Consider the following 21393-nt stretch of genomic DNA (forward strand, 5'->3'; position numbering starts at 1 on the left):
CATCTACAACTGGAAGAGTACCAACCCTCAACTCTGGCTGTAGAAACACCGTTGCAATCTGGCCGGAGTGTGAAACCAGTGCCTATCGATTGTTGCTACCATTTGCCAAAGTATGCATTGTCGCAAGTAACGGCTCATCGTTACAGTTTCAGAGTGCCCGCTGTAATATCTTGCTATGCCTTGCTCATTAACAACGTTCTGATATTTACCGTGTCCTTGCTATTCTCCGAGTCTCACCTAGACAGAAAGAGCTTGGAAATGTCTACGATGCTTACAGCTGATGATGTCCGCGAGTTCACCGTTACATTTCCTCCTACTAAGCTCCCTGAGGACCTTGTACGCACATCCGGGTCAGAATCTTCCTTCCTAATACCAAGTGCATCAAATGACGGTTTTGTGAGGTCTTCCTTAGCTAGGGATTATCTGCATGAAATCGTTGCTACTGGTGAGTTTCATTGTGTACATGTACATCAGCTGACTTACGTGTACATGAAGCGGCACGTTGCTAAGTCATTGGCAGGACTGGACCGTATCTCTCTCCACATTCTGGGTGAAAGAGTGGACGTTCACAGCGATGTGGTACCTAAACTTCTGGGAATGAAGTACTTCCGCAGTATCTCAGACCGCGCAGGTAACTACGTAATTCCTCGGTAAGTAGATTTGCTTGCTGCTACCCTCAAGATTACCAGTACCCCCCTTAATGCATAGGAAAAATGGCAGGTCCAACTCTGTGGATTCATCAGATGCTCGATGATAAAACCACAAAAGCTAATCTACTCCCTCAGACTGTTAAGGGATGATATCCGTAAAAGATTGGAATTATCGGCTCGTGCGGCGCCAGTTCCTCTCTTCCATTTTGTGAAAGACTGTGACATTAGCATAGAAGCTCTTGGTCAGCTGCAGAGAGAGATCAATGAGCCCTCAAAGGAGAGGAGCATTCCAGATTGCTTAACACTACACTGCGATCCCAACGCCGATATCAGCTCATCAGCCTCATCGGCGTGGATCATTAGCGATGCCTACTATGGAATGCTACAAGACGATATCCAAAGCCGGGTCACTGCAGCTTATGAGGAGGCTCAACCTCTTGCGCTGGATCCAGATCGGCTACCTGGGAAGCCACCTCTTTTCTTGCTCGTCCGTATGGAACAGAGATTGCATGACAAATATCCAGGTGAACGCCGCATTCATGACGGGATACTGGAGTACATACCTCAGAGCGTTTTATCGCGCGAAATTGATAGAACACTCGAGCAACTTGCGTCAGGTACTACGAATTTTTACAATATATCTCAAATCACCGAACGCCTGCCTCAAAAGTATACCCAGCTCTCGGATGTACAGAGCATGATACGCAACTTGTATCCGGAGCAGGTCATCGTCTTCGAAGAAATGGCCGTCTCGAAATCGTGGTTCGACAAGCACGTTGAACTTGAGCTGGATCGTGTCACAAAGACGCCTCTCATCGACCTCCGAGAGCGCATCGTTGTTCCATCTGAGGCCTCAGAGAAAGCCTTGTCCGGCATCCTTGGTGCAATCAAGGCCGCTATATCAGATGCTGCGCCTATGGAGGTTGAGTACATACCTCACGATGGCGCCTGGCTCGCTGCGCAAGAAGATTGGCTGGATCAACTTGACAGCGTAATCGCAGAAAGGGCTGCGCAACAAGCCCAGAAACAATGGAACCAGCTTACCCCGGATAGCGATGTTGAGTTGGCACTGGATCCCGCAGGTCTCCTCGAGACACTCACGGCCGGACAGGTCCTGGCTTCCTCCGCACAAGACTTCATCAAAGGAAAGCTCGACGAGACTGGAAAAACAGCCTTTGACACCGAGATCTCCCGACTATCTGCCGAAAGCCTCGAAACCTTTTCCGCTCTCTGGCGCGACAGAGTCGACACGCGCTTCCAGCGCTACAGGCTCGGCGCGGACGCGATACCAGACGCCAAGCTCCGCGAGCAGCTTCTCGAACTCCTGCAGACGCACGTACGTGCAGAGCTCATCCCCGAGACGCTTTCCCGCGCGGAAGCGCAGGGACTGCTCAGGGGGAAGAAACTTAAGAAGAGTGTTGAGAAGCTGAAAGCTTCGCTCGAACTCGATGGCAAAGACACCACCACGCCGCTTGCCCTGGAGACCCTAACCTCCACCCTCAACAAGTTCGCCACCAAGCTCTGCCCGTCCACCACCTCGCTCGCAGCCGCCAAAACGGCCCACCTGACCGACCTGCACCAAACCATCCGGGCCCTCGACCGTGACAAAGACGGCCCGCGCCTCTTTCTCGCGCTTGTCGTCGTGCTCCTCGCGAAGTATCAGGATGGCGTGGTCTACGCGACGGGCAAATTCGCGCCGAAGCTGATGAGGTTGCTCAAGGGGCGGGTGAGTGAGGAGGTGTATGGGAGGTTGGAGAGGCTGAAGGAGGGCGTGAAGAGTGGCAAAGCTGGGAGGGAGGAGAGGGAGGAGATGAAGGAGTTGGCTGCTGCCGATGGAGCTGATGCGTAGGATGCATGAGGTGGAAGGATCAAGGAGTACTTATCGGTTGGAGTTCGGCTGGTGTTTGTGTACGACTTTGATACAGCCATCCTGGATTTGGAAGTGCATCTGGGTTTGGGGATACGGCAGTATCACAAGTTTCAGAGTTGTTGAGCCATAGGAGTTGTACGATCAAGTATCTCGGTAGAGACTCTATCGAGGTAGCTGGAAAGATGCCGTTCCATTTCATGTGCGTCCAGTCGCCGCCTCGTGCCACGTGTCAGAACGAAACACCTCCATCCAGCTTCTACATCTATCTGCTCTATCCTCCAAGCCTTACAATCCTCCATCTACAACTGCTCCAACAAGCCCTCCGCCTCCAACAACAGAACGATCTGATGCACAATTGTCCTGACATTACTCTTACTCAGATCAACCGTCAAATCGGCCTTCTTGGGGTTCTCATACGGATCATCCACGCCCGTGAAGTTCTTAATCTCCCCATTCCTCGCCTTCTTATAGATGCCCCTCTTATCCGTCTTCTCGCAGTACTCGAGCGGTGTCGCAACGTGGACAAGGTAAAAGCTCCCGTACTTCTCCACAATCTCCCTTGCCTGCTGTCTCGCGTCCTCGAACGGGGCAATCGGCGCCGCGATGACGGCGGCTCCCGCTTTCGTGAGCTCCGAGGCCACGAACGCGATGCGCGCGATGTTTCGATCCCTGTCGTGGCGGTTGAAGCCGAGCTCGGCGGAAAGCTCGTGGCGGACGGTTTCGCCGAGGAGGAGCGAGACGCTGCGACCGCCTTGCTGGTTCAGGGTCACGTTGAGCGCGCGCGCGATAGCGTCCTTGCCGCTGTTTTGGTAGCCGGTTAGGAAGACGGTGAAGCCTTGCCGGGAACGTGGGGGGTGGGATTCGCGGAGCACGCGCACGACTTCGGGGTAGGAGAACCATTCGGGGATCTCGGCGCCGGTGCGGAGACGTTTGCGGAGTTCTGCAAGTGCCGCCAGGTCAGTCAATTGTACGCCGGTGGCTGTAAAAGGTGATGAAGGAGTAGAAACGTACCAGTGCCAGAGATGTCAAGCGTCCTGATGCCCTTCTTCACCTCATCTTTCGGCTTATATTCATCCGTATCCGGAAGATACGTCATCTGCTGGAACGGCACGACCTCGATCCCCAGCTCGTCCCTGTACTTCTCGACCGCGTACTGCGCATCATACGGACCGTAGAAGTCGACGCCCTTGCTGTTCTTGCCCGGCCCAGCGTGGTCACGACCCACAATGAAGTGCGTTGCGCCGTGGTTCTTGCGGATGATGGCGTGCCAAATAGCTTCCCTCGGCCCGCCCATGCGCATGGCAAGGGGCAGGAGACCGAGCACCGCCATACCGTTCGGGTAGCGCGGGAGCAGCGCCTGGTAGACGCGGACACGGGTGAAGTGGTCAATATCTCCCGGCTTCGTGAGGCCGACAACGGGGTGGATGAGGACATTGGCCTGGCGGGCGCGGGCGGCACGCACGGTAAGCTCGCGATGGGCGCGGTGCATGGGGTTGCGCGTCTGGAAAGCGACGACGCGGGACCAGCCCAGCTTGTCGAAGTGGAGGCGCAACTCGGCGGGCGAGTAGCGCAGGCCGACGTAGTCGTAGTGCATCAGCCTGTCGATGGCCTCGAGCTTGCCGCCGACATAATAATCATTCGCGGTGTTGAAGAGATACCTGACGGCCGGGTGTTCCTCGTCGCCGCCAAAGACTTCCTTAGCTTCCTTCTGCTTGTCTGGTTGGTATACATCTTCGACTGTGAGGATAGCGAGATTGCGGTCATCACGAAGGTCGCGGAGGGTGAGGCGGGCGCCGGGCTTTACGCCTGATTCGTCGATGGTCTCTTTCGAAAGGTCGAGGCATATCGGCATGCTGAAGAGGTTGCCATCCGCGAGTCGGTTGTTCTCAACAACGCCATTGTAGTCTTTCTCGCTCATGAAGCCTGCACACCATACGCTAGCGGTTAATTGTATCCAATTGAAGCCTACTGGCCTCTTCTGAAGTTTGCGCTCAGGCGTTTCCCCCAGGGCCTGATCTCGAGGGGTGTAGGGTGTACCAACCTTCCAGCGGCGAGAACCCGCCATTGAGAATCAGCTCCAAGTCGCAAAGCTGCCTCTCCGTGAGCACGATTGCCGGCAGCTTCTCAGCTTCCTCAGCCAGCTCCCGTCGCCTCGGCGCATCGCGAGCAATGAGGTCTTTCAGCACACCGCCTGCTCAGTGTCAGTTTTCTGGCTGCCTGTGGAGGGGTATGCAGGGGTCCGTTGAATACGCACCGTGAGGAGGGTTCGCCATGTCGACGGGTTGGACGGGTTAAGCGGAGGATAGATGCGTTGTAGAGGCTGATTGCTGAGGAATTTGGGGGCGGATAGGGACTGTTATAAGACGAAAATTTGCCAATGGCTCCTTGCAAACTTGTAGCTATATTCGAGCGGAAAGAAGCGTCAACAGGGATCCAAGCTCTCGTCAAAGCGCGTCCTATGAGTGATGGAGGGAGAGCAGCTGCGAGGTCGAATCCAGGAACGATCTAAAAGCAATATCGAGCGTGAGATGACACGAGGAAGTGTCCTGCTGCTTGGAGCCATGGTCGAGAGATATGTCATCGGAGATACGCCGGGATTTAAAATTCGAACGCACGCAATTCGTTCCCTAAGGCGTGAGAAAAAGATTCTGGTTAAAGTGGTTCGGCCCTCGGGATTGCGTGATTGTGCATGTGTGTCAGAGCCAAGGAAAAGAGGTCAGGACGTTCTCTGCACGACGTTGAATGTGGCGGTACCTCAATTCGCCGAGCGTTATGGGTCAGGAACTCCAGAGAAAACACCAGAGACAGAGATTAGTGTGAAGGGTTACGGTAGATATCTCGATTGATATATATGACTAAACAAGTACTATGCTAATCAGCGCCCCTCTTGGGACGGAACTCCCGAAAATGCTAACGACCAACGCCAATGCTAAGATGCAGCACAAATCAAAACCGCTGTTCCATGGATCATAAAACGTTCATGGTAACGCAACACCTCCGTCAAGTTTCAGCCCCGACTCAAGAGCTTGCGCTACCTCCTCCGCTTGTCGCTTCAGCTCCTGCTGCTGCAAGAACTGCGCATAACGGGACTTCTTGTTGTGGATGCCACACTCGGTCTTCGACCGCCCTTTCCACCTGCCCGACCGCTCATCTTCACCCTCAGTCACCGGCTGGGTAGAATGCCAGTCGCCGACGCTCTTGTAGCCTCGGTCCAGAAGCTCGTTGTACGGGACATCGTGCTCCCTGATGTAGGCCTGCACGTCCTTGAATGACCAGTTGGCGAGCGGGTTGACCTTGATCAAGCCGCTCTCATCAACTTCGACAATGTCGAGATCACCTCGCTTGCCGCCCTGGCTCCTCCGGCGGCCCGTCAGGACGGCCTTGACCTGCAGCTCGGCATATGCGCGCTGCGCCGGCTCCACCTTGGCGACCCAGTCGTAGAGCTCCTCGTTGGTTTCCCAGAGCCGCTCGCCGTGCTTGGCATCGAACTCCTCGGTGGTCTCGCAGCCTTCGGGCTTGTAGACGTGAAGGTTGACGTTGGGGTACCTCCTTTTCACACGGTCGACCAAGGCGAGAGTTTCCGAGAAGTGATGCAGGGTATCGAGGAAGATGAGGTCGACTTGGGATTTGATAGGACCGGATATTCGGGAAAGCATGTCAACGGTCACAAGACCGGTGAGACCGAAAGCTGTGGTCTGGTATAGCGATGGTAGTGTTATGAGGCACCATTGCAGAATCTCTACGGAATAATTAGCAATTGCCATGTATCATAGTACATATACGTAAACTTACGTTCTGGCTCGAGTTGCTGCAGTTGCTGGTTGAGGAACTTGAGATGCGGTTTGCTGAAGTAGACGTCCGGTATACTCGACTCGCTGGAGGAAGCACTGGCGTAGCCTGATTCTACGTCCCTCACGGGGGAGGTGTCTCGGAAGTATATGGGTGACGACATGTCTCGTGTGGGATATGAGAAGTCCGGTATGGGGTAGGTGGAGAAGAGGTCTGCCGGCTGGCAGGGGTCAAGAGGCATCTGTGGCGGAGCCTTTCTTTGTATCTGTGTGCTGTCTTCTGGACTTTGATATGAAGCAACTGAAGTTGATACAAGGAGCAAGAGCAGCAGCAGTTTCGAGTTTGTAGAGATAATGGAGAGCATGAAACGTCGAAGTTGACACTATGTAGCCCGGGGGTAAACCCCGCGGCAGCAAAGGCCGCGTTTGAAATCATTGTTTGAAGGCATCATAACTTTTCTCGAGCACGCAATTTTAGCGTGGTACGTACCGGCGGCTGAATAAACCGGCACTGCAACCAATGGAACGTGCTCGACTGACAGTCTCGGCATTCTCTGACATCCGAGAAGACAAGCGCAGTGACTGGTGCCTGACATTTGCTCCATCTGACGTGCTGGACAGACGCTGGTTGCTGTTCCTGAACATCTCTTGCCGTTGGGGCAGATCTGCGGAAGATGGATGTTGTCATAACACGTGAGCTGGGCTCCTGCTGCACTGTCTGTCCGCAAGGTTTCCGAGTGGCCAAGCGCGCCGGCATACACGAAACGAGAAATCGCACGGCAGAATGATGCGACTGTTACTGCGATATCGCGCAAACAATCCACTCGATGAGGCGGTTGGGGTGGTTGCGCGGCGACGTGGTAGAATGCTTCTCCGTCTCAGCGGCGGAAGAATGCGAAAAACAGCGACAACGACGCAAAGAGAACGAGGGAGTTAACCTTGACGAAGCATTTCGAATAAACGCATTACTTTACCTGCAGTGAATGGATACACTTACTAGAGGCTTGACGGTTTGGTGGCGAGTCTCCATGGTGTGCCCGAGGAGTTCGCGGAGGCTGAGGTTCCAGCTCTGACTTATCACGTGACATATGCCGATACGAAATCACCGGCAGTCTTGCATTTTGCTCCAGTGAAATCTTTCTCAATAGGCTCCAGCAAAGTACCATGTGTACTCTACAGGAAAGCTCCGCAGAGATCTTCTGGACCGCTACTGTTCGCTGTAAGATACCGACTTAGGGTTAGTCACGTGATGAATTCTCTCCCTGCCTCACACCTCAACGACGTGCCAGCAACCTCCGACATCAACTCTCTTGAATCGGCACACTCAATGAATCGCTGATTCTCCAATGCCTCGTGTCTCCTACCTCCTTCGGCTACCCTCCAGGCTACGCAGAAGAGCCCGCCGCTCTCGGATCTTCCTAATGCTCCTTCTCCTGAGCGTCACGTGCCTCATCCTATCACCGTTCTACATAATATATAAACCCCCCACTCTCCTGATTCGCTATTTCCAACATCGGTGGCCGGACGTTCTCTGGCACGTCCCAACGTCTCAAAAAATCATCGCGCTGACTATTGACGATGGCCCGTCCGAGTACACCAACGAGATACTACAGATCCTCAAAGCCAACGATGCAACCGCAACGTTCTTCATCATCGGATCCCAGGTCCCAGGGCGTGAGGAGGCGCTGCAATCCCTCATCCGTGCCGGAAACGAGCTGGGCAATCACGCCACGCACGACGAGCCCTCGCGCTCGCTGAGCGATTCCACTCTCATCGAGCAGATCCAGTCCGTGGACGAAATGCTACAGAAGGCATATGCTGCCGTTGGCGCAGCGCGGCCTCCCCCGTACTTCCGCCCCGGCTCCGGCTTCTTCAGCGGCCGGATGCTCGAGGTGTTGCGCGGCCTGGGCTACCGACTGGTGCTGGGGAGTATCTATCCGCACGACCCGCAGATCCCGTTTTGGCGCGTCAATGCGAGGCATGTGCTGAGTATGGTACGGCCTGGGGGGATTGTTATCTGCCATGATAGGCGGAGCTGGACGGCTCCGATGCTACGGAAAGTGCTGCCGGAATTGAGAAGGAGGGGGTTTCGCGTTGTTACTGTTACGGAGCTGTTGAAGGAAGCCAAGACGTAAGGTTTAGGCATCTGTTACTCTGCTCGGGATCGATGGAGGGAAGCAGTTGGTGCAGGGGCTACAAGCAGCCGCAGCGCCTTTATTCGAAGCTACCGCGCTAACCACGCTGACGATACTGGGCCAAGGCAGGGTCGAGGCTGGAAGGGTTCAGCTGTGAGGCTGAACATATACCGCCTTTTATCCTTCCCAGACTGTCTCCTTCTTGAAGATCAGCTGTGTTATTGCACGCTGAACAGAAAAACAAGGCGAACGGCTTCTGCGCTCCTCTTCAAAGAAAGGCAGGATCAAGGAAGGCTCCCAAAATGCGAGGGTGGGAAATGACTCAGACGTGTGTCTGAGCTGCGGTTGAGGCACCTACTGGGGGGTTAGTATTACAGGTGGCGAGTTGAGTTCACCTGGGTCTACGGGGTTTAGGACTTTCGCTGTGATCCGCGAAGTGACCATCAAAGCAGTACCTCAAGATAATGCCAGCCACTACGAATTGTGTGCTCGAACAGATATGTAGCAGTTCGGTTGTGATTCGTCGATATTTCAAGCCTTCCTCTGTGCCGCTTTAACCATGAGGACGCTGCACAGCTACTGTTCAGTGTGATATACGTGGTCCGACCGCGTCTACTCTTGTCCCAAAAGCCCCTAACCTAGATCTACTTCCCTACATGTTTACCACTGATATTACTGCGGGATCTGACAGGATGTTGCTAAAGTATTGTAGCGCTCCCGTCGAGTCTCTTCGCCGCTGCTTCGTCATCCAGCGATGGGGTGCGTAAAAGGCCCTGCGTAGGGCTGTCTCTTACATCCACCCCCCAGACAAGCGTAACGCTAACGCCGCTAGCTGATCGACGATCTATGGCGGTTGCTGGTAGGGCGACGAATGATCTGGCTCGAGAGGCAGCGGCTTGTACGAAAGCACGGGCTCGTGTGATGTTGATGGAAGACTGACCACCAGTTCAGACGAATGACCCCGGGATCGTAAGAGATAATCTCCTCCCCTCCTTCTCCCTCCCTCGTGGCGCGCCTTCAGTCGCTTGCGGTTCGGTAGGAGGCACAGCTTGTGAGACTTGCGGCTTGATCTCAAGCGAACGCCGCATATCGTCCTGCAGCTGCTGCGCAGCCTCCTCCTCGATCTTCCTCTCTTCATCCGCAGTAAGTCCGAGTTCTGGGTTCGAGATGACCGTCTTCCCAATAGAAACCCTCTTGAGCCCTCCCTCACTCTTGAACGGGTCCGCCGCCACCTCCTTCTCCCGGCCGGGCTCTTGACCGGTCTCAGTGTCCTCGCTCGCCCTTTCCACGCTCTTTTGCCCTTTGATCGGACTACTTGGGCTGTCCTTGACTTGTAGGAAAGCGGGAACGACCCCACCCCCCAGTCTCGCCCAGAACATCCGTTCCCTCAACCTCACGCTCTCCTCCCACCCACTCTTCACCTCCTCCTCCGTCTCCGCGCGCCAATGCCCCGCCCACACCATCCTCAGAAACCCAATATAATCGCACGTCGCCCTCACCCTCCCCAGACAGTAGTCGCACAACGGATACCTCTGCGCGTCGTCGCTCTCACTAGTCCTGAACCTGTGTTTGCGCTTGTATATGTCCGCTTTCCGACTCTCGCCGCAGAGCGCGCACGAGTAAATTGGCCCGCGGAACGGGTGGATGGGCGGGTGCGGCTCGACGACCAGCCCGCCGGTCGTCATGCTGTTGATCACGGTGCGGCGCGCAAGCCAGGAGAGGCCGGGTGCGGCGTCTAGGCGGAGGGTGGGCTCGATATCTTCGGCTAGGGCGCGCTTGTAGAATCTGTTGTCTTTGAGTGGGGGGAGGTCGGCGGGCGGGACGCGGGGAGAAGCGTTGCCGTTTGATGGTGTTACGGGTGTTGCTGGGGATGAGGCGGTCGGCTGGCTGATGTTGGGTTGGCTGGAGTTCTTGAAGGAGCTGAGGCCCATGACATTGAGGCCGCTGTAGTTGCCGCTGGCTACTCGGCTGGAGGGGCCGGTGGATTTGGCTAGGCGTAGCAGTTCGGCGAAGTCTTCGTAGGCTGAGAGATCTGTTCGCAGGACCGGGCGGATTAGATGCGAGAAGCGTAGAGGATGGTCGGCTGGGACTTCATCCATGCCGGGAGTGTTTGGCGTCATGTTCAATTCTTCGAATGTTCGGCTGAGCTTGTCCGGTGCAGCTGCGCCAGGTGTCGATGGCGCGGTTGACATGTGCGCGTCGTTCTCGCCCCGCTCAGAGCTCATCTCCTGCATGACCGCTTTCAAATCCTGCAGTTGCTCTTGTTGGGACGCCAAAAGGAGCTCCGTGTCGTTCAACTGATTGCGTAGCTGCTCGTTTCTCTTCTCCGATGCTTCCGTCTCTTTACGAGCAGATGCTACCATCGCGTTCGCCTCTTCGAACAAAGCTGTCGTCAAATTCTCTAGCTCGCTCTCCATTCTTTTCCTCTCTTTCTCCGCCACAGCGGTTTTCTGCTTTTCGTTCTCCAGATTGTGCGCTAATCGGTTTACCGCAATATCATGGTTCGCTTTTCTAATCAGCAGACCTTGTGCTATCATGTCTGCATGCTCTTTCGCTGCAGCCTCTAAGCGCGCAAGCTGCTCTCTTGCCGCCTCCAACTCATGTCGCGTCGCCTGCAGAGTGTCGTCCAGGCTTGTTTGATAGTTGATCGCGTTGACAAGCTTCGTACTCAGCATCGCCACCTCATTGCTTAGGTCCGGGTGGTGTGCTGAGTCCGTGGAGCCATGTCTCGACTTCTCCGAATGAGGACTGGGAGTCCGTGGGTCGGGTATCGTGTTCATGGCCTCTGACTCGGCGCGGAAGTAGGTCGAGGGGCTAGGTGGAGGAAGCACGGATGCCATCTTCGGTAGCTGCGGTGTCGAGACCGATTTGGTGACCTGCTTGCTTTCCGGAGGTTGAGCAGCAGGCGTTAAGGGACGCGAACGCGACGGCGGGAACAGTCCAGAACGAGCGCCGTGGCCCCCGGGGAGCAAGTAAAAGTAGCTTCTCCCAAAAGTCAGTTAGAGAGCTCCGAGGAAGTGCATATTCACGCGGGATAACGCGTATGTAGGCGCACTTACTCAGCCAGCTTGGAGGCGTGTGATCTCGGAGCCGAGAGCGGCAGTGTAAGCACTATCGGGCTTCCAGACGGGACCAAAGGAAGGACGTGGGACGAGCACAACCGTGTACAGAGTCCGAAGCTGCGGGAAGAGGAGGTTCGCTGTCGTTGTATGCGGGATGCAAAGGAGAGTGATTGAAGCCTGGTGATGTGTGAGCGGATGATGTCTTCCAGGTGTGCTCTTGAGCTTCGGAGCCGTGGGAGCTTGGCGTTGAAGTGCAGGCGTTCCGGCCGGCGCTTCGTTCAACGGTCAGAGCGAGCTCTCGCCCGAGCAAACCAGGTCCGCATGCTCCGCCACACGCGTCATCCGTCCAGAAGCTCCTCCGAGTAAGACATCACAGACATCACAGACATCACAGACATCACAGACATCAAGCGCAGGGCGGTAAGTCAGGTGCTAGCAGTTCTTCAAAGGAAGATCTAGCTGCACGCCAGAGGCGTAATGCACGTGACAGCTCCGCCAGCCCCGCCGGCAATGCCAAGCATCACCACAAAATCTGAGGCTGACGGCACGAGCTACCCCGCGAAGGAGTAAGTTCAATCACAATGGCGGACGCGGATCTTGAAGAGGTATTCAGTTATGTGTGCTCGCAATGTACTCCCGAGTTGGCTGATCCCTCCATAGATACGAAAAGCGCGTCTACAGCAGCTGCGCCAGCAGCAAGGCAGCTCGGGCGGCGGCGAAGGCGGGCAGGAGGACCAGCAGCGGTACGAGCATACCGGCCGCGACGCCCCAAAAACACCGCGACACTCCTAAACTGACGTCACAACCCAGACAACGCGAAGCCGACGCCCGCTCCTCTATCCTCGCACAAATCCTCCTCCCCGAAGCCGCCGACCGACTCGGCCGTATCCGGCTCGTCAAGGAGTCGCGTGCCGTGGATGTGGAAAACCGCCTCATCATGCTTGCGCGGAGTGGACAGCTCCGGCAGAAGGTCACGGAAGAACAGCTCAAGGAGATGCTGAATTCGCTGTCGGAGCAGCAGAAGGAGCAGGAGAAGCCGGTTGTTACGGTGCGGAGGAAGGGCGGTTGGGATGACGATGACGATTTGGATGATCTGCTGAATTCGTGAGGATGCTGAGAGAAGTGCATTGCATGAGATGGCGTTTCAGGAGTGGATTCGCGGGCTAAGGCTGCGTTCGGTTGATGGGTGAAAAGGCAGCTTGTAAGGACTGCTAATATTTGCTCCTCAGCACTTGTGAAAGCTACCTCCAATTGAGGTTCATTCGCAAGGGATACTGGTTCACGGGCCGGTCTGCCCGGGCGGTTCCCTGCAATAGCGAGCCCTTAGTACCTCATGCGTCTTCCTTTCTGGTTCTTACGCTTTCTGTAGTCTTTGCACATCATGAGACTAGAGGCTTCTCATTACCATACCCTACCCCTGACTGCACTATCAGCTTCGGTGTGAACCTCCGAATGGCAACCTTACTCCGTCACCCACCTCAAAAAGGCCTGGACGTTCCAGCATGCCATCTCGACATCTGTACAAGGAAGCAAGACAGTACCGCTCCCTCTCATGTATGTTGATGGTTTGGACACGCTTCCTGGTATGAGTTCCGGAAGATATGAACTTGCAACATTTCCGCCGTCTGCTCCCAGCGCTTGACGAGTGTGTTGCGTTGAACTGTCGGCTTCATCTTATTGAGGATGGCAAGCATCTCATTTACTTCGTCGGCGTACTCTGTGAGGAGCACCCATAGTCTCGCTTTCACATATGCTAGCTCGACATCGGTCTCATCTTCGGTCGCGAGGTATCGCCGCCATCTAGCCACTGGCCAGAAGCTGCGACGGAGTGCAACTTGAGTGCGGTATTCAATCTCGTCGGCATCAAGGAAGTACTCGCTACAAAAGATTCGTCAGTCTGGGGTACTGTCTACGCTATCCGTCTAGTTTGTTTCCAGCTGGAGCTGATTTAGACTACTATAGGCTGATACGAAACCCACTTACCCTAGGAAGTTATTTTCCTCGAGATCACGCTTCATCTTCTTGTCTAGCTTGGGCAAGATCCGGCTGTCCAGTTTTGTCTTATCCCATTTATTACCGGCTAAAACGAAACCGTACTCCACCAGAAGAAAGTCATTATCATGTTGACCATAAGATACGTACACCTCCTCACCCGCCTCATACTCTCTGTCACAAGTGATAGTGAAGCCTTTCGGCGTGTTGCTAACCGTACAACCTTCATCGGAGTGGTTGAAGTAATCCACAAATGGACAGAGAACCATGCGATCATCGTTGCATGTTCTTCTGATCTTCTTGGAGAGCTTCTTCGCACCCGAGCCATGGTGTTTCCAGAAGAACGTGCGCGTGTTGACGATGAGCCAGTGGTATTGGAATGACTTCTCAGCCCCGGAAGGGATCATGGATTGCCATGTCTGCCAGTCTTTCAGGTATTTTTGTTGCTGGGCCTGCAATAGATCTGTCCTGTCAGCCTCGCACCAGCCGCAGGATGCCTGTGCAGATCCATTGCCTGGACTTTTCAGAAAGTATATATACCTTTAGCAGGTGGCGTAAGCAACCCCTGATATTCCTCTGCCCACATAATAGGCATTGATTCCTTGAAATCATCAAGACTCGGCCAAACACTCCGCCACAGCCCAAGCCGCTCATCACCTTCTGCGACCCGAGTTGTAAGATAGGCAGCCAGAGCTCCGTGCACCGTAACATCCTTCTCAGGAACACCCAGCGGTTTGACCAGCTCGTTAATCTTTAGCCATGTTGGAGCAGTGTCGATTGTAATAAGCGCTTTTGCCGGAACGAATGCCAGTTGCTCGCCTGCTTTTAGAGCTCTATCTGCTACTATGCCTATGCCTCGGCCGGGTATTTTGCTGGGGTGGATGCCGTTGGTCTGGACGCCTTGGCTGTTGGCCCAGGATGTGAAGTCCTCGTGCTTCTTGTCTGTGTCTGTGTCTTGTGCCATTGATGGTTGACGAGCAAGAAACCAGAAGACTCTAAAGACCTCCGATCTTTCTTGTAGAAACCAAGAACGCGATCGAGAATATAAGAGAAATGTTTTACGGTAAGCACTGAGGAAGAACGTTGAAGGAGGACTCAGGCGCGCTGGCTGCAAATGTTTTCATTAATGATAACCCGCACGGAGTCGACTCTTTGTCCCGCCATTTTTCTCATAGATGGGTTTTGATGATGACTGGTATATCTTCTTCTACCTTAGTATTGACGAGGAGATGGTTTTTGTCCAGTCACTTATCCGCATGAGCCTTATAGCCTTGTGATCCCTGCACGGCTGTTATCGATACCTACGAGGACCTCCAAATGGGGCAATATTCCAACCTCAAGCTTCAACACCACAAGCTTGTCGTGATGGCAGCTCCACTACAGCGCTCTCTCACTAGAGCGTCAGCTGCGCAAATATGTAACACCTACACCCTCCTGCTCCCAGCGAGCTACCGGACCTTCTCCGTGCTCAATCGCCCACCGCCCAAATATGAGGGCCACATACCGCTCACCAGAGTCGAGCGCGGCGCCCTAGCAGTCGGCTCAGCAGTAATGTCTCTCTTCAACCCTCGACGAGCAGGTAAGCCATCCATCACGCCCTAGTCCGCCTCAGACATCCGCAGTAATTGACAACTCCCAGACCTCATAGCCGCCCTCGGCGAAGCAACCGCCCAACCCTACTTCATCTACCGCCTGCGGGACGCCATGCTCCGCTCCCCCACAGGCCGACGGATCCTGCGAGACCGCCCACGCATATCCTCCAAAACCATGTCCGTCGAGTACCTGCGCAGCCTCCCCGAGAACTCCGTCGGCCGCGCCTATGTCGGCTGGCTCGACCGCGAGGGCGTAAGCCCTGACACCCGCTCAGCCGTCCAATACATAGACGACGAGGAGTGCGCGTACGTGATGCAGCGCTACCGCGAATGTCATGACTTTTACCACGCGCTGTGCGGGCTGCCTGTATTCAGGGAGGGCGAGGTGGCGCTCAAGGCGTTCGAGTTTGCGAACACGCTCTTGCCGATGACGGGGCTCAGCGTGTTTGCGGTGACGACCTTGAAGAAGAAGGAGAGGGAGCGATTTTGGCAGATCTATGGGCCGTGGGCGGTGGAGAACGGGGTCAAGGCTAAGGAGGTTATTAATGTGTATTGGGAAGAGTGGTTGGAGAGGGATGTGGAGGAGTTGAGGGCGGAGTTGGGGATTGAGAAACCGCCAGACTTGAGGGGCATCAGGGCTGTGGAGAAGGAGAAAAGGAGAAAGGAGAAGGAGAGGAGAGAGGGGGTGGGTGCAGCTGCTGATTAGTGCATAGGGAGTTGATTATACACTTTATACAGAATCTACTAGAACGAGACTCTACGTGGGATCAGATATATGCCGCTTGTGAAGCTTACAATCTCAGACTGATAAGAGTGCACTAGAAACATAGTTTCAACGATATACTCTATCTAATGTTCGAGCACGTGACTGGGCGACTCCGCGCAACATCCATGTGGCACAGCAGCTTTGCCATGCAGAGCAAGGCTGAGATGGGTGCACTATGCGTTGGCATTTCCTTGCACCGGAGCAGAACAATCCAAAACAACTGACTGCGACCAAGTCGTCACAGTATCTGTACCAATGCGAGTCCCCAGTGGTAAACCCATGGAAGCAGCTTCCAAGTCTCCCCGAATTATCTGCTACCACCAAACCCACTATCATGACGGGAAATTCGTGTCCATACTACCGCTCATACTAAAAAAGACCGGTGTAACCCACGTCGTCATAGCCGCGATCCACATCAACCAACCGGACTCCAAAGAGGGCTTCATCGCCCTGAACGACGACCCCTACGATGCGCCCAAAAACGATCAGCTATGGGCAGAAGTCCGGCTGCTACAAAATGCTGGCGTCCGCGTGCTCGGGATGCTAGGCGGTGCTGCTCAAGGCTCCTTCACCAAGCTCGACGGCGACCTGGCCACATTTGACAAGTACTACGAGCCGCTGCGGCAGATGATCCTGTGGACGGGTCTTGACGGCCTCGACCTCGACGTCGAAGAAGCGATGTCACTGGGCGGTATAATCAGGCTGGTCGACCGACTGAAGACGGACCTTGGTCCTGGATTCCTTGTTACGCTTGCGCCTGTGGCGACGGCCATGCAGAATAAGCAGAACCTCTCAGGCTTCGACCACGAGACGCTGGAGAAAGGGCTTGGGGGCAAGATTGCTTGGTATAACACGCAGTTCTATTGTGGATGGGGTGACATGGCGAAAACAGAGGGCTATGAGCAGATTGTGATGCGCGGTTGGCCGGCTGAAAAGGTCGTGGTCGGCTTGGTCACGAATCCCGGTAATGGGGCGGGTTGGGTGTCGGATGAACCGTTGCGTAAGACGCTGACGGCATTGATGAAGAAGTATCCGGGATTTGGGGGAGTCATGGGCTGGGAGTACTTTAATTCGGTCACTGCGGCGCATCCAGAATTTGGCGAGCCTTGGGTATGGGTACAGTTGATGAGAGACATCTTGAAACCGTCCAGCTGAGGAAGGTCGAAGTGTCCACATTCTTTATGCGTTAGTGAGCTGAGTTGCGACTTAGAGCTATATACTTGCCACAATGAATGATGTACGTATTGTTGCAAAGCCAAAACCTTGACGCAAAAACTATACAGTTGACCGAACGCATGCAGAACCGCATTGCGGCAACGCTACTCATAATGTTTCCTCCGTGGGGACTGTCTGAAATGTCGACCATGTTCTTGCGATCCAGCAGGCAATGAGAACCTCCTGTAAGGCATGCTCCACTCCGATCTCAATATCCAGAACCGGTAGCTTCTCTATGAATCCAGTCCGAGCTAGCAGTGTTCCGTCCTCGGCCGTCCAACGAAGCGCATCGTTGTTCGTCTTCGACCAGTCAGGCGCAGTCCGGAAGAGCAAGCTACTCTTGCCGTCGTGGTTATGATGCGTCTGCCAGGAGCCCGTCCATGCTTTGGTCATGATAATCGTTCCAGGAAAAGGGCCATTTGGACTTCCTCGAAGTTCCATGTGTTGGTAGTCCACACTCTTTGCTACAATCTCGTAGAGCGTGTCACTTGAGCCTAAGTATGTTGCGAGGCCAGTGAGGTATTCCGGAAAGAGCGCTCTGCCAAGGCCTTCTGCATGCCGAATGGTGAGTGACGTGCCGCCTGTTCCCAGCGGTTGACTAATCGCATAGGTTGAATGCTTTGAGCCGGGCTGCCGCTCTTCGTCCGGGCAGTAAACGAAGTAACCAGGAATCAGCAAGGGATACATGCTCTCATCGAAGATGAATCGGCGTTTTCTTGAAGCTATATTACCTTCGTCTGTTCCTAACTGTGCCTCTTTACCGGAGCTGGCCCGTTCCGTAGTTCTGAATGTAGTAGTTCGCGGTTCACTTAACGATAGGCGCCCGAGGCTGGAGGCGAGCTCTTGGTGCCGGAGTCCTCCGGCCTTTCTGAGGAGCTCAGCGGTACCACTCTGATTACTTTGTATTGCCATATCCAGGGGTGTCTTGTCCTGATCAGCCACGGGCGACGGGTCAGCGCCTGCTTCTAAAAGCAGCTTGACCGTCTCCACATGGCCATTGGAAGATGACCAGTGGAGCGGAGCCCAACCGAAGTCAGTTGTGATTGAAGGGTTTGTCCCACTTTTGAGAAGGAAACGGACGTAGTTCGCATCGCCACGCGCCGCCGCATGGTAGATCTCATGAACTCCCTGTTGGCCCCGAGTATTCGGATCGGCTCCAGCTTTGAGAAGGATTCCCAGGATGTGTTCATTACAGGTTTGCGCGTTTGCACTCCAAGCTGTACGGCCGTCATCGTTCTTTTGCTCTATATCGATGCCGTGTTGAAGTAGTGTCTGCATTATGGACTCGTTTCCGCGTCGTGTTGCGCGATGTAAAGAAGTCTGACCAGTGCTGTCTTTCGCGTTGACGTTGACACCAGCGTTGATGAGAATGCTAACCAGATCGGTGTGCCCTCGCTCAACAGCGATGAACAAAGCCATCTCACCCGCTTCCAACTTCTCTCCGCCCAGATCTACGTCTTTCTGATCAAGTGAACGCTTGAGATCCGCAGCCTTCCCGTAGTAAGCTGCGATAAACGCCTGGACTGAACCTCTGTGATCCCCTCGAGCATCTTCCGCAACGGTAGCTCTGCCCCTCTGAACAATGAGTTCTGCGACCCTCGTCCAGTCACGCTCGGCCGCAAGCAAGAGAACACCTCTGCCGTGACCATCGGCTAGGTCGACACAAGCGCCGCTCTCGATTAGGAATTCGACGGCCTTCGCAAAGCCCCTTTCCATGGCAACAGCAAGCGCGGTATTCCCATTTTCATCAAGAGCGTCAACGTCAGGAGAGCTCTTGAGCAGCATAGACGCAACCTTAGCGAGACCCATAGACGCCGCAAGATGAAGTGCTGTCACCTCGGGTGATCCTGATGTCCTGACAGCAGTGTCCTGCGAGGAGGGTAGGTCATCTTCCGTGTCCGTAGCATCAGTCTCTGAACTCGACAAATCTGCAGGTGCGCTATGAGTGCGGATGCTAGCCGGTCGGGATTCGGAAATCGTGTCGTCGTGACTGAATGTCGATGTACCTTCTCTGATCCCCAGATCATCTTGGGTATGTAGTGCAGGGTTGAAAGAAGAGTAGAAACCAGCATTTATCAGATCCAGTCCATCCAACAAAGCCAGAAGTGGTCTCCTCTTGTCGGGTCGCGAAAGAAGCTGACAGATTATATCCAGTATTGGTGGCTCAAGAGCGTCTTCAGGATTTTGCCGTGCGTGTTCCGCCATGTGTTGTGCAGCATAACATGCTAAAGGGTACCATCGTACAATCTTCCAGATGCTCGCATCCTTGAGCACATCAAGGTTCAAATAGGTAGCACAACTCATGGTGATAGTGGCATGGAAGCCGGGAAAGGTCGTGAGGCGGATGTCTTCGAAATAGTTCTTCGTGGTGTAGTGTACTAAGTTCACAACGCTCGTATCCTGCTCCCAGTCAGTCCGCGGTCAGTATACATTTACCTCGCACTTCAAAAAACCCATGAGGTACTGAGATAAGCATGATAAATCCGCATGCTTACTTGATCAATAACGATGAGTCCCGCGCAAAGCGAGATGAGATTGTTTCCCTCAATCATGAGTTCCTCATCCAGCTCTGCGACCCCTGGCTCAATTGCCAATGCATGCTGAAGTTCCCTCAAAGATAGGGACCGGAACGCGTAGCTGACCCATGCCAAAGCTTTCAGCGCAATGGCTCTGTGTTCTGGTTCCTGGTTCGTGATTCGGCGCATAGCCTCATCATATGTCTCGGGGAGGGTCATGGGGAGAGTCTGTAACTTGTTGCGGACATGCTTAACCGATAGAGCAGCTGCGCTTACAAGAGACTCAACATGAAGGCGCGCGAGAAGAAACCTGTCTTGAGTCAATACAAAGTCGACTGAGCTGTGTAAGTGGAGACGTAGGCGGATGGGAGCAGAGTCGTAAGGTACAGCCTGGCCGGTGGACTACTAACATGTCTTGCGCCGTCTTGGTCACGACGTCCTTGATATCCTGGCGTAACGCCGGACTTCTCTGAACCATCCTTCGTAGGTTCCTGTTTTTCCGGATTTGAGCGTCGATGTACAGCTCAATGTCATCTTTGTGAGCTTTGATCTCCATGCGTTCAAAGTCGGCCAGCTCCTCGTCGATGGTTTCGAGGAAGCGAGATGTCAGCATCAAGCAGACATTGGGAGGCAGCCCCTGAAGCTTCTCAACCAACATCCATCGGACCTCATCGTTGCACTCATCCAGCCCGTCGACAACGATGTGAACCATGTTGTACGTCTCGACCAAAGCTGACAGGGCGTCCAAGATATCTTCTAGAGATGCTGTCGTTTCCTGGCCGCAGTGGTTGTCGAACAACTCTCGAAGCTGATCGGGAACAGAGTCTCGTTCTTGTACCAATTGTTTGATGAGACTTGCGAGTATGTTATGAAGGGTATGTTCCGGGTCATGATACCTAAGAAAAACCACAGCAACACCGAACTTATTCCTGTTGCCGCTGATCTCAACCCGCCGCCGACGTAGTTGTTCAACGACGAGCGCTGCGAGCACTGTCTTACCCGCCCCTGGTATTCCCCAACCCCACAAAAGCCTTTCGGTGCCGGCACCCCATCGCTCATAAGCTTCGGAAGTCAGGAACCACTTCCCCGACCCCTCGGCCGCCCGCTCAGAGATGGTCCGCAGAGTACGGTTCATCTGCAGCGGTGACAGCCAGCTGAGGATGGATTGCTTGTACTTCTCGTCAACGACCTGTTGCTGCCTCTTGTCTATGCGGCCAAGAACAGTATCTTGATGTTCCAGTAATAGCGTATTGGCGTACTGCTGCAGGCGAGTAAGGCGCTCCAGGAGAGCAAAAACCTCGGCCTTGGAGAAAGACCATTTTGCTGTTGTTATGGCTGCCTTGAAGCGGCTCTCTTGGACTAGTTTTGGTGATGAAGCACTCAGCTTTAGTGCTTTGCCGAGGTCAGCATAGGCACTTTGAAACTGGTTCAAGATATCTGCTCTATCATCCAGCCATTTCTGGTTTGGGTTTGCGCTTTCCGTTCGATCCTTTAACCGTTCTAGAAGACTTGATAGGAGAAGCGCTTCCTTTGCAAGGAGGCCTCGTTCGGATGCGGCATGTCGAGTGGCTTGAGCATACTTAGCTAAGGCGGAAGTCGTCCGTAGAGATATATCCAACAAACTGAGAATCGAAGATACCGTGCTCAGGGGTTCCATGGCCGCAATATGCTGTTTGGATCGCGATAGTGGAAGACGTTACGAGACGTGGTGACAGGAATAAGGGAATACTAGAGACGCGGCATTTTGCCTCATTAGACGCGGCGTGGCTGAGGCACAGCAAGATGCCCCGCATTAGAGGAAACTACT

At 54.3% G+C, this 21393-nt stretch overlaps 10 protein-coding genes across 10 annotated transcripts; 5 read left to right on the forward strand and 5 right to left on the reverse strand.

The window, feature by feature from the left end:
* Positions 1–1347: 1347 nt before the first annotated feature.
* W97_05599 (uncharacterized protein) lies at positions 1348–2499 on the forward strand (the record flags this gene model as incomplete). Its single annotated transcript, XM_007783333.1, has 1 exon — positions 1348–2499. The coding sequence occupies one exon, from the start codon at positions 1348–1350 to the stop codon at positions 2497–2499; it is 1152 nt and encodes a 383-aa protein (XP_007781523.1).
* Positions 2500–2819: 320 nt separating this feature from the next.
* On the reverse strand, positions 2820–4793 carry W97_05600 (sulfate adenylyltransferase; the record flags this gene model as incomplete). Its single annotated transcript, XM_007783334.1, has 4 exons — positions 2820–3460; positions 3532–4443; positions 4562–4714; positions 4775–4793. 4 exons carry the CDS (start codon positions 4791–4793, stop codon positions 2820–2822), a joined length of 1725 nt encoding a protein of 574 aa, XP_007781524.1.
* A 705-nt stretch (positions 4794–5498) lies between these two features.
* On the reverse strand, positions 5499–6550 carry W97_05601 (uncharacterized protein; the record flags this gene model as incomplete). Its single annotated transcript, XM_007783335.1, has 2 exons — positions 5499–6259; positions 6313–6550. The coding sequence occupies 2 exons, from the start codon at positions 6548–6550 to the stop codon at positions 5499–5501; spliced, it is 999 nt and encodes a 332-aa protein (XP_007781525.1).
* A 1179-nt stretch (positions 6551–7729) lies between these two features.
* W97_05602 (uncharacterized protein) lies at positions 7730–8443 on the forward strand (the record flags this gene model as incomplete). The annotated part of the gene is made up of 1 exon (XM_007783336.1): positions 7730–8443. The coding sequence occupies one exon, from the start codon at positions 7730–7732 to the stop codon at positions 8441–8443; it is 714 nt and encodes a 237-aa protein (XP_007781526.1).
* A 947-nt stretch (positions 8444–9390) lies between these two features.
* On the reverse strand, positions 9391–11283 carry W97_05603 (uncharacterized protein; the record flags this gene model as incomplete). The annotated part of the gene is made up of 1 exon (XM_007783337.1): positions 9391–11283. The coding sequence occupies one exon, from the start codon at positions 11281–11283 to the stop codon at positions 9391–9393; it is 1893 nt and encodes a 630-aa protein (XP_007781527.1).
* Positions 11284–12086: 803 nt separating this feature from the next.
* Positions 12087–12613, forward strand: W97_05604 (uncharacterized protein; the record flags this gene model as incomplete). Its single annotated transcript, XM_007783338.1, has 3 exons — positions 12087–12110; positions 12166–12248; positions 12316–12613. 3 exons carry the CDS (start codon positions 12087–12089, stop codon positions 12611–12613), a joined length of 405 nt encoding a protein of 134 aa, XP_007781528.1.
* A 442-nt stretch (positions 12614–13055) lies between these two features.
* On the reverse strand, positions 13056–14461 carry W97_05605 (uncharacterized protein; the record flags this gene model as incomplete). Its single annotated transcript, XM_007783339.1, has 3 exons — positions 13056–13383; positions 13489–13960; positions 14038–14461. 3 exons carry the CDS (start codon positions 14459–14461, stop codon positions 13056–13058), a joined length of 1224 nt encoding a protein of 407 aa, XP_007781529.1.
* Positions 14462–14862: 401 nt separating this feature from the next.
* Positions 14863–15795, forward strand: W97_05606 (ubiquinone biosynthesis protein COQ4, mitochondrial; the record flags this gene model as incomplete). The annotated part of the gene is made up of 2 exons (XM_007783340.1): positions 14863–15076; positions 15137–15795. The coding sequence occupies 2 exons, from the start codon at positions 14863–14865 to the stop codon at positions 15793–15795; spliced, it is 873 nt and encodes a 290-aa protein (XP_007781530.1).
* Positions 15796–16134: 339 nt separating this feature from the next.
* On the forward strand, positions 16135–17010 carry W97_05607 (uncharacterized protein; the record flags this gene model as incomplete). Its single annotated transcript, XM_007783341.1, has 1 exon — positions 16135–17010. The coding sequence occupies one exon, from the start codon at positions 16135–16137 to the stop codon at positions 17008–17010; it is 876 nt and encodes a 291-aa protein (XP_007781531.1).
* A 168-nt stretch (positions 17011–17178) lies between these two features.
* On the reverse strand, positions 17179–21243 carry W97_05608 (uncharacterized protein; the record flags this gene model as incomplete). The annotated part of the gene is made up of 3 exons (XM_007783342.1): positions 17179–19470; positions 19566–19896; positions 19997–21243. The coding sequence occupies 3 exons, from the start codon at positions 21241–21243 to the stop codon at positions 17179–17181; spliced, it is 3870 nt and encodes a 1289-aa protein (XP_007781532.1).
* Positions 21244–21393: the final 150 nt, after the last annotated feature.

This window comes from Coniosporium apollinis (assembly GCF_000281105.1).
Source record: "Coniosporium apollinis CBS 100218 chromosome Unknown supercont1.26, whole genome shotgun sequence".
Lineage (NCBI taxonomy): Eukaryota > Fungi > Ascomycota > Dothideomycetes > Coniosporium > Coniosporium apollinis.